Source organism: Apus apus, chromosome 3 (genome assembly GCF_020740795.1).
Source record: "Apus apus isolate bApuApu2 chromosome 3, bApuApu2.pri.cur, whole genome shotgun sequence".
In the NCBI taxonomy this organism is placed as follows: domain Eukaryota; kingdom Metazoa; phylum Chordata; class Aves; order Apodiformes; family Apodidae; genus Apus; species Apus apus.
Genome location: NC_067284.1, coordinates 95,037,541 through 95,049,594, shown reverse-complemented (window position 1 = coordinate 95,049,594; position 12,054 = coordinate 95,037,541). Strand labels below are relative to the sequence as shown.

General features: G+C 35.4%; 1 protein-coding gene across 5 annotated transcripts in view; it reads right to left on the bottom strand.

Annotated features, from left to right (window-relative positions):
- The window catches only part of STXBP5 (syntaxin binding protein 5), a 108,085-nt gene that overhangs the window by 44,017 nt on the left and 52,014 nt on the right, over window positions 1–12,054 (bottom strand). For all 5 annotated transcript variants that reach the window (XM_051613694.1, XM_051613696.1, XM_051613695.1 and 2 more), the window contains exons 8-12: window positions 11,524–11,647; window positions 9,967–10,045; window positions 3,484–3,638; window positions 2,353–2,425; window positions 63–210 (exon numbers count right to left, since the gene is read on the bottom strand). In XM_051613694.1, coding sequence (XP_051469654.1) covers window positions 63–210; window positions 2,353–2,425; window positions 3,484–3,638; window positions 9,967–10,045; window positions 11,524–11,647 — 579 coding nt within the window. The remainder of the gene's footprint in view (window positions 1–62; window positions 211–2,352; window positions 2,426–3,483; window positions 3,639–9,966; window positions 10,046–11,523; window positions 11,648–12,054) is intronic.

Sequence of the window (12,054 nt, the reverse complement as noted above, 5' to 3'; positions counted from 1 at the left end):
GCTTAGAGCTGTTGATTTTCAGTATTTTCAAATACATATGATACAGATACTAGATGTTGTACCTTCTTACTGTATCCTTGACGTTTCTGTCGAGCGCCAACTGAATAGAGTGCAGGTATGAGGTCCACAGGACAATCAGCAAAATATTCACAACACGTAACTGGAGACTCATGTATAGTCAAAGGATAGGGATTCTCAAATATAGGGTACCTTTAAGAGATGAAAGGAGAAGACTGTTGACCTAGGAATAATTTTATTTTTTTTAAATACAGAATACAAGTACAACACTAAAGACTTAGGTTGCATTTTTCTGCATAGAGAAAAATTAATGTATTAAATTAGTTTATGAACAAATACAATATGCAACTTCACGGCTCATCCAAGTACACTATCAAGGTACTGTAATACTCCCAACAGAGCCTTAAGTTTGCATTGTTTCTAGAGTGTTTCTAGAGCACTGCTATTCCCTATAGTTTAATATTTTTAAAAGCTAACTATTTTAATGGCTTGTGAAATAAATGGAGTCATCAAGTCCTAACTGTAGCAATGTGGAGCTACAAATTTATTTCTAAGTCTTCAGTCTGCTATTCCAAGGAGAATGACAAGAAAGCTCCACTTCTCACTTGGTATTACTATACTGTTCTTAGCAAGTTGTCCAGCACTTTACCTTTGTGTGACTTGAAAATTACTTTCTGAAAGATACAGATAGCAACACTCAGTTACCAATTAGATGCAAACATCCACGAATATACTCCCCACCACTACCCCCATCGGAAAAGTGACAGCTTTAATGAGGAAATAAACCAATAATAATAAAAAACAGAGGTAAATATGTGTTCAAATAATATTTATCCCCAGAGAAATGCATCTATGCATGTGCTTAGAAGTGAAAAGGGACACAACCTCTCAGCCCCTCTAAAGGAAAAATTAGCAACAACAGATGAAAGCATTCTACATACCAATAATGTTTTACAGAGCTATCTGAAAAGCTAAAATAATCCTCTAAAGATTGAATGAAAAAGGGGCTTAATTTTAACAAAATATAATCCATATGACGACACAGGGCAAAAGCAGAACTCATGTAGCAAAAAAAAAAATCTAGTATTGTTGCTTTTTTCAGATGTGAAAATTAATACTGTGCAAATGTAACAAAGACCATTGTAATTCTGCTAAAAACATAACTGCTGAAGATTTTTTAACATGAAAGGGAACAAGTCAAAATTTCAGTGACTGCTAACTGTTTCACTTAAGAAAAAAAGTTTGTACAAACCCTTTCCTTTCAAGCTCATTAAAAAGTTTTTATTAAACTTTCCACATACGAATGTTGGAAGCTCATTGCTATTGGTATATCAGAAACAGGTCTGGATACAGCACACGGCCATGTAACACTGGAAAAATCTGAACTGAATTGCTCAGTAGCTGCAGAGACAATAGGACTACACTTGACCTTCTTCCAAATTTGAGAGAATCTTCATCATCTAAGGTATCACCACTGAGTTTAAGGATACATATTTACACATTTTTGTTTTACCGTAGAAGGATGTTTTTTACAAGCATTCTTTTTTCTTTGTTGACAATTGGTGATTTTTAACCAGGAACACTAAAAAGTGTTCCTCTGCTAACTAACACCTTAATAATTAGTTGTTACTGCCAATACTAATTTCAAATCCCTTGGTTGAAAAAAATAAATAAATAAGGTAGGATCCAGAATTTGTAATTGTCATCTAGTAAGAGTATACGGACTGTTCCATGAACAAAAGAAGAGGCTCAGAATGTGTTAGCCAAGTATTAGAAGTGAAAACTAATAGCATGCTGCTTTTAATCAACTTCATACCAGAGTAGTAAAACAGGAGGTAGATGTTACCACTCTGATTTTATGTACTTATTTGTTGCATGAGTTGCTATCTGTATCACTTAAAGTAATTAATTTGGCAATAAAATGAGCAAATCTTTATGTGATGACAATACAGTGCCAGACAAAATTACGTGCCTTATCTGAACAGTTGTTTTACTTGCTGCCCTCCCAAACTTCCAAGCTCCCCTTATAGCACTAAGTAATCAACTTCAAAATAAACGGTGATAATTAAAAAGCAGCAGTGATCTGTGAGTAATTTCTGTCAGTCACTCAAGTCTCAAAAAAATCACATAACATTCTACTAATCTACTATATACTAACTTGAGAAAAGCTGATCTATAAGGATTCCCAGTTCTCTTGAAGAAACTTTACATTTAACATTCAAAAGTTTATGTTCTGGACAGGGAGGTATTATGGTAGATTAAAAAAAGCTACAGAGCAGAACAACAGGATGATCACTGCAGCCAACCATTAAAAGGACTACACAAGCTGCTTACCCATTTTGTGCAAGGTCAATAAGAACTAAGTCCTTTTCAAGGAGAACAACTACAGCATATGGTTCCTGAAAGTCTGAAAACAATAAAGAAAATAGTTACTTGTTGGTAAGCACAGTTCTTGCACACACAGCCTCAAGTATGTGCTCAGTCCTGGCACTCCATCAGTCAACAGTAGAAAAGCCAATTAGATGACTGTAGTTTCTGAATATATTTCATATGCTCATCCCTCTGAATATCCCAAGTTTGTGGAAGTCCTGATCTCCCTTTAATCCAAAATTCTCAATTCTAGTTGCTAGAATTCATTAAACAGCTCAAATAACAGGAAAAGGAACATGTAGAGGAACTTGTATATGCAGTATTTTTGAGAAAGAGCCAATTACTGAACAATAACATCCTGTCACCCCAAAACTGCTTTTCCTCATATTCAGTGCAGTTTAAATTCTAATTGCTTACAAAACAAATTGAAAGACAGCAGACTTGGCACTAAAATAAGAAAATTGAAGGAATTTCCAAAGTTCATCTTGTCCTCTTTAGCCTCCAAATTCTGAGCTAAGCAGTTTTACATACTATAATGGAAGTTGACAGCTAAAAACATTGCAGTTATCAGCAATATAACATTATTAATCTGGGACAACTACCTAAACTATAAAAAAAAAAAAACAAACAACAACCGTCTGCAGAAGAGAGAATACAAGTTAGTGATGAACTTCCTGTGAGTATTGGCATTAATGAAAGTTTCAAGTACTACACAAACGCTCATCAAGATTTAGCATTGACTGGAAAGGTCTTACATGCCCAAATAAACGCTGATGAACACATCTGCTGCAGTAACTACAGCCTAAAACTATAACGCTACTTTTTGTCTGCAGATGCTTTTGGGATTAAAAAGAGAAAAAACATGCAACCAGTAATCAGCATTCTTCTAGAAGCAAAATGGGTTTTATAATAAACTACTCTATTATGATGATTTGCGAAGTAAAACATACTTATGACAATAGGGATAACAGATGTTGCTGCTTCAGTCTGATCCCCAGAGATAAAACAGAAAGACCATAGTAAAGACTATTCTGATGGGATAAAGCTCCAGAGAAAAGAGGTTGAAATACTGAGAAAATTCTTTACAGAGCCTACCATTAGGATATGGTGTTTCACAGAGGGTTAGAAAGTCAACAATAGAATAATCCATTTCTAGCACAGCAGTACTTTTCCCATGCATAACTGTTAAACAGGGTCTTCTTCCTACAGTGTCATATGACAAGCCTCCTGAGAGAATGATGAAAGGCTCCCTGGAATAAAGCAGAGGCATTTAGGATCAAACCAAGATAACACATTAAAAGAGACTGGGCAACGTTTTGTAACCTTGTAAGAAAGTTCAATGAGATATCATTAAGCAGAGATACATTAAGAATAACGCAAACCAGCTCTCCATGCAATGTGTAGCTTGGGTATCTGTTTCAAGCCATAAAAACCAAGAGTTAGAAAACTAAACCTCAAGTCAGACGTCTCTTAAAAAACTTATGTTAAATAAGCAATATAGAACAAACTTTTGCGACTGTTTGCCAAGATAGGATTTTTATTTTGTTAAACTTTAGAATTTTTTTCTTCTCCACTGAACTGCAGATTCTGATTTGACAAGAGTCCCATTTAGCCATAATATAAATATACCAGCAAGATCAGGAAAAATAGCCCCATTTACTTCTGTAGAGAATCACCCTGTAATTTTCAGTCACAATAATAACTGTCTTAGTGAAGCAAGAAGCTGCTTGACAAGCTTTAAAGCCCTAACATCTTTTAAGAAGCAAGAACATAAATAAATGCCCATACTTTTCTTATCACACATTTACTTCAGATATTTTACCCATTTTCCCCCATACCACTATGCACCAAATTCAAGGAATTATGCCATAGACTACTCCTACTGCATAATTAAATGCAGTAAATAGCTAAACAAAAATATTTCTTCTAGTATTGGGAAAATAAATTAGAGGCTTCTCTTCTAAAATTTTTTTCAACTCTTTACAGAAATGTGTTTAAATACATACACATTTTCTCCAATATGCTTATAACATAGTTTAGTAGTATTTCATTAATTGAAAAACAACACAAATATATTTTTTACTAGGTACTTTCTTCTTTCTCAATTATCAAAAGTCATCACTCACATCACTACTGTTTATGTTTAAAGTAGAGCATAATATTTTCAAAGAGCAGACTGATTGTTTACAAATACAAAGCTCAAGAAATTTCACCCATTACTGACTATTGCCTCCAATTTGAGCCTATATTTCTGGAGGGAAAACAGGAGCTTACGAGTGCGAAATTTGCCTGATCTACTTTTGTGCTCACTTCAGGTAGAAATCCTACCCTTTATATCTACCCTGGAATCAGTTAATATGTCAGTACCTGGAGAAAATTTGTAGAGAAACAAGCCATCCTGACATGTTGTGAAAAAGAGGCAGAAGAGATCTTTTATTTTTTGTCATTTCCTCTAGCACTATCTTTCCCATGCCGCCTAAATCGCTTTCGCTAGTTAGCATATGAAACAAACATGACAGATCATGTACATCTTTCTTCCTGAAAACTGTGTATAAAGGGTTCAGTTCATGTACATGCTGCCCTTCATCAGTTTAAGGCTTGGCTGAAATGTGCTTTGCCTTTGTAGCATTGCAGGCAAAGGAGACTGAGGTAAGCTTGCAGTTTCTACAATTATTTCACAATCTGCCTGATCCTTCAGAAAGCTCTGTGACTGAAGAGCTGAGAGGATCAGAGTTCTGCTGCCTGAGGAAGAGATCTAATCGCCATGAACTAGACCATGAGTCCACTGAGTGCAATACTCTGCCTCCAAGAGTAACTAAAAGTCTGTTTGTAGAAAAGGATTACATTTTCTCCAAGTTTTCATTTAACCTCGACTATTCATACTGGAACTTCAGACAATCTGTTATGGTTATGTACATGAAGTAATTTCAGGAAAAAGACAAACTTTAATTTAACCTGATACTTTTCAGGATGTTAATAAAGAAAAAAACTACTGGTGTGATGTACCTGCAGTATTTAATTGAGCTGGAATGATTTATTGCAATATTTTTTGCCTACACAAAATATATATTTTTTTAAACAATAATGCTGCCAGGACAATTTGAAGTAACTATTAGACTTCTGAGTTCACCAGAATCAACTAACAATAACAAAGTGACAAATTTCAGTTTCTATGTTTCGTACATCACCATAAAAACTGCATGCTGCTTTATCCTGTTTTTATTTCTCAAGGTAAACAGATTGCTTTGGGCAGGCTTGCCAGAGCCTGTATACTTATGAAGCAAAGAATGGAAGAGCTAAGAATAGATTACGTGGATCTGTCACATGGATTTTTCACAGATGAATCAAAGATTAAAGTTTACCTTAGTCTGCCAGAAAGACTAATACAGGTTTGTGTATGAATTTTTCATATATTCATGAAACCCTGGATTTACCATGAACACAAGCTGTGCATTTTCTAATTAAACACCTAGTGTTGTCCTTTAGTTGTGATACATACTAAAAGGGTTAGTGAACATGAATATGAAATAGAAATGCATAATTAAAAAACTAAGAATTTTAAGAAAATTAAAAGAATTGTATTTTTCATACTGTAAGAGATTGATCCAACTTTGATATTTGCATTTTAGCTACCTGAAAAAATTTGAAACACTTAACAAAAAGCAGGGCTCAGTTCTTAAGATAATTGCTATACAGCATTTTTAGCAGCTGCTAAACACAGATTCTTCTTTGAAACAGTTCTGCCTCAGCAGGTTTGGAAACAATCCCTTTACATTAATTTCCTCATCACTTAAATTTGTAAGACCACCTGGAGAACACAATTAAGAAGTCATTACAAGTGAGGAAATGTTTCATAGAAAATAATTTCAGAAAACAAAGAATTAGGTCTTGCAGTATATGAAAACATTAATAATAATAATAAATATAATAATGATAATAACAACAAGAACTGAGAGGTGAGTAGCTCACTACCCTAGAGGATGTTTCTGCTCAATTTTAGATGTAAACTGTTAATGTCAGCAAATTTCTGACTATCTGGATGTGAGAGAAAACAGCATATACAGAATTCAGGCCATTGGTACTAGCTGGCTTACTTTTCAAACCATGGGTGAATTTGTTCCTAAATTAATCTCTAGTAAAGGTGGAAAAGGCTTAGTTTAGTTTAAGACTGGAAATCTTGTACTAGTGAAGATAAATTACTAATTGATTTTGGGAAGCGTGCTCTTGAGCCAGCAAGCTCACACAACAAAACAGTACTATTCAAACTAAACTATCAGATCAAAAACTTTAACATACATGGAAACCTCATTTTTATTGTAACCTCTGGGTCCCAATTATATACATTCACCTTGCTAAGAGGTGCCGCTCTACTCTTATCAGTGACAGCTGCATTAGCTATCAAGACAATACCCTTTTTGATTATGTCTTATGGGAAGCCTTTGAGCTGTAACTTCTTTTACACAAAGCTCTACTAGTGAAGAATAAGCTTGGGCAATTTTACCTTAATACTAACATTGACCAGAGTAAATACTATATAGGACTGAAGCTGGAGGGGTTGATAATGGCATTAGGAAGCTCAAGAACTTCTCTATGTTCACTTCTAATAGAAAGGTATGCATAAAAAGCAACATGGAAACGTACTCAGCAAACTCAAAAGGTAACTGGTAACCCACCTTGGGAACTCACAGCTTCACAAATGGAGTATTTTATGTGAACTTAAATGGCTGGAGAACAATGACATTGTGATCTGGGATTAAAAAATTATGCTAGTTTGCTTAAGGAATATACAAAAAACTTGCCTTTTTGAGCCTCTGCCCTAGGTACACGATGACTATCAATAGTAACCTTTCTACATACATCGTCCCAGAAATAAAGCTACAGTCACAGGGTAAACAAACGTTGGTTTTGGAGACTTCACAGGCACTATCTGCAGTAGACTACAAACAAAAACAAATAAAAAAACCCCAAACCCCAACAACAGAAAAACTGCAGACTTAAAATATAAATAGGTAGTCTATAAAAACCATTAAAAGCCTCAGATCCTCCTATTTCCCCAACTTCAGCTTCACAATATGGATAACATAATGACAGAAGAAAGTGAGAAGGAAGTAATAAGAGCTACAAAAGTAGAAAGAATAGGATCTATAGCCCCTACTACAGTTTGCCAGTTGTATTCCTTCTGAGTCGTCCTGGACACCTTTTCTCTAAAAAGAAGTTTACTGAAAATTAAATGCAGTAAAGAATACAAGAAAATAATAGCAAATCAATCATTTTCCACATGAGGAGATACAGAAACAAACCTAGATCCTAGACCAATCTGGATAAGGGTAGAGCAAGAATGAAGGTGAGAGACAGGTGTTACGAGTTCCATAAGGAGCATGGAAAAAACAAACAAACATGGAATGGTAACTCACTGTTTTTCACAATAAAATAGTTAGGGGAAATAACTGAAATATACATTAAGAAGGACCTCTTAAATATGTTGTAAAGCTTTTTTGGTTTTGTTTTGTGGAATTTTGTGCTTTGTTTTTCAAGAGCAGCTAGAGCAAACTGCTATAGAAGCAAGTTTAATTTATTAGTTTCTTATACTCTTTCAGTACCTAGAAAAAAATATGTCCTATCCAGGAAGGACTTTCCTCTGTGCTACAGAAATTAAACCATGAACAACAAACAACAGTGCTTTTAACTTAAGTAAAAACTGCATTATGGTCATACATAATCAATTTCAACTGGTGAAAAGAAATACTAACATTTAAAGTAAAGGAAGGTAGCTTTTCCTTGCTTTAAAATTCTTATAAGATTACAGTTGAAATTGAAAATTGAAGTGTGATGTGCACTGAAGTATATGCAGCAGTAAATGAATAGAAATTTTCAGTGCACTGTTTTCACCATCATGGTACAAATTGAGTTTTGTTTGTTTTAAAATTAAAGTTCTGGAAGAGCATCACAACAGTTATAGATTAGAAGTACACTTAAAGCAAAGAAAATATTAGAGAGAAAATAAGAAAATGAAATGCGTCGAAACACGCAGTTTGGATGAACACAAGAAAAACCAGAGGTGTAACAGAATAAAGGCCACACTAGGAAAAAGTAGTCTCCCCAGAGAGCTATGCAGCTATGTGTTCTTAGAAATTATACTGGAATAAACTGTGTGAAAAGTCAACTAGTTTTCACATTGTAATGTTCCTTCAAAGTGACTCTTCATAACAGAAGGGTTTTGATTGCAAAAAGTGTAACTCACTGAAGCTGAGACTACTTTTGGTTACCTGTATCTTTCTTTAGATCAGCTTTTGACATTTCAGTTCACACAGGAATATGCAGAGATGTAGAGTGCTGCAACTAAAATACGCCTTTCCAGCTGATCACAGATGCTCATACATCTGTGAATTAGGCTCAATCTTAAATTTCTATCTAGTTCACTTTTAGCAAACAATAAAATACAAAAAAATCATTGACATTATATGCATGAGAATACCAGTATCTGCTAGAAACTATATTACATCAATTAAATAACCATCTTCTATAGTCCTGAATGCCTGAGAAGCAAATTAAAACAATTCATAATCCCCCCCCCCAAAAGAAAAAATGAAAAAAGTCCAGGTTCGCAAATACTTGAAGAGATTTCCATGAATATTTTATCTTTTTACTCCAACTTTTTTTTTTACTCAAACACTTTATAACACTTAGAACCATAAATAAAAGAAATTCCACATAGCTCATGAAATCCCTTCAATCCTAATTGCAGTCTTGGTAACAAAACACACTACTCAAGATACTGTAATTCCATCTGAGCCTCTCATTGCAATTACTGCTTTGTTACATTCTCAACGTGCATAATTAGGCACAATTCACTGCATAAATTACTGCACTTTACCAGAAAAACTTCTGTTAGTAACATTTTTGTTGGATGAACACATTCAGAATATTCACATCAGGCTGCTATTTGTGAAAGTTCAGTGTTTCAGGTGTCCTTTAGTGTTTTCTTTTATCAGCCCTTTTTTTTTTTTTTCTTTAATATTCTCAAAAGATTAAGCAAAAAGATACAAGTTTAGTAGCATAGAAGCAGCATGTAGATAATGCATTACCAGTATCTTTACACACGTATAGGTTTCATAGAACCATAGAATGCTATCTAAACGGCCCCAGTATTGTTCACATCAGTGATGCCAATTTTATTTCTATTCATAGAATCATAGAATGCCAGGCTGGAACAGACCTCAAGGATCACCTGGTCCAACCTTTCTAGGTGCTACTACAGTTTATATGAGATGGCTCAGCACCCTGTCAAACTGAGAATTAAAATTGTCCATCATGGGGGAATCTACCACTTCCCTTGGGAGACTATTCCAACGTTTAATTGTCCTCAATGTGGAAAATTTACCTTTGTATACAGTACTTTGTTCGCATATGTTTTTGTAGTTTATTCAGCAATATCCAGTTTGCCAAAACCCTTTCATCTATTGTAACATAGCTCAGTGCCATCAGGATATGTATCCCAACAACCAGGAAACCAAGTACATTCCCAGAGACCTGCATTTATTTTTCAAGTGTTAATTTTGCATGCAAAAAAAGTCTTACCCAGCTCTAGTTGTTTTATATTCCACCTTAAGGATAGGTTTGCAGGGTTCTGGCTTCTTTCCATCCTTCAGTTGCTTTCCTAAAGTGAATTTTGTCCTTATATTAATCTTAAAATTTCAAAACATGATAACACATTACAAAGTTCACTATGCAAGCTGCAAAACAGAACACTCACACTAAAGAATTTCTTCCTAATATCTAATCTAAATCGACATCCTTTCAGCTTAAAACTGCTCCCCCTTGTCCTGTTGCTAAATGCCCTTGTAAAAAAGGCTGCTATTAGGTCTCCTTGGAGCCTTCTCTTCTCCAGGCTGAACAGCAACCCCAATTCTCAGCCTGTTTTCATAGGACAGGTGCTCCAGCCCTCTGATCAACTTTTTGGCTCTCCTTTGGATTCACTCCAACAGCTCCATGCTCTTCCTCTGTTGGGGCCTCCAGAATCAGACACAGTACTCCAAGCGGGGTCTCACAAGAGCTAAGTAGAGGGGGAGAATCACCTCTGTCAATCTGCTGGCCAAGCTTCTTTTGATGCAGCCCAGGACACGGTTGGCTTTCCGGGCTGCAAGTGCACATTGGCAACTCATGTTGAGCTTCTTATCAACCAGCACCCCCAAGTCCTTCTCCTCAGGGCTGCTCTCAATCCATTCTCTGCCCAACCTGTAAGTATGTTTGGGATTGCACCAAAGCAGGTGCAGGACTTTGCACTTGGCCTTGCTAAACTTCATGAGGTTGGCATGTGCCCGCCTCTCAAGCCTGTCAAGGCTCCTCTGGATGGCAGCAGCAGTTTTTAATTGTTTGACTCCTACAGGATCATGAAGAAATCCACAGCTTCCTTTTTGCACTTGAGTCCATAGCCAGCACAGTAAACATGGACTTGCTGGAGGCTCAGACAGGTAAACCAGAGTGCTTAACTATAGCATCTTGTACTATGACAGTAACCACACAGATTATCCTCACTTTTACATTCAAACTTGGTAATATGAGGTAAATAAGCTGCTAAAAAATTATTTAGAGACATGCACACCATGTAAACCTGGCATTTGTATAGAACCTCTTTGAAAAGCAGCAGCATATTTCACAGAACAGTTACATGTAATGTTAATTTCCTAGATTAACATTAATACAAGACTTCTCAGAAGTGGGACCATCTTACCAGATGCTAGTCTTACTCTGTTACAAACCTTTCCAAGAATTTATATGGTAATCTACACTTTTATACAGGAAACAGATGCTTGTTTACATGTATTTTAAGCAACATAGGGGATTGTAATGTCAAGCAAAAAGCAAGCCCTGAATTAGTTAATTTGGAGATCAAGGCCATTCTGTGAAAGGCAAGCTTAAAGTTCAGAGATTTAGATAAAACTGCAGTGATTCAGATTCTTATTTCATAAAGACTTTTTAAAACAATGAAATCTACCAGAATTAGATATGACAGTTTTTTACTTGGATTGTAAGTGCATTTTTAATACTTGGTTTTGCAAAATACACTTCTATTAAAAAAAAAATTCCTGTGTTTTAAGAACTGTTAAACACAGTGGGTATCCATTTTCATCCTACCATGTGGAGTGATTGTCTGGAATGGTTTGGTAGGAGATTTTACATTCCATATGGTCAAGGTGCCATCTGAGTGACTACAAATAAATTGTTTTCCTTCATGATGCCAAGCCACCGAGTGAATAGCCTATGCAAGAGAAAAAAAAAGAAAGAACACTGTAAGTTGAAAGTCTTAGTATAATACTATTTCATTCCTTCCTCAATGACGTTAGACAGCAAAAGGAAATTAGAAAAAGTACTACTTAAACCATACTGCTCTTACTATGTCCTAATTTACCAATGACACATTTTCTGTTCATAACCAATTCTTTCTGACATAACTTCATCCAGCAAAAATACTGTCTTTATTGTACTGACACGTTTAAGGGGAAAATCCTCCTCAGAGTGTAGTAATAAAAGTATTTTTCAACAATAAGTAGCATGCAGAGAATAACTGCAAACACTTGTTTGAGCTTAGCTTACCAAGGTTTTTTCATTGTCAGGAAAAATACACTGTCCGTCTACTTGGTGGGATTAAGTCAAAGTTTTAAATGG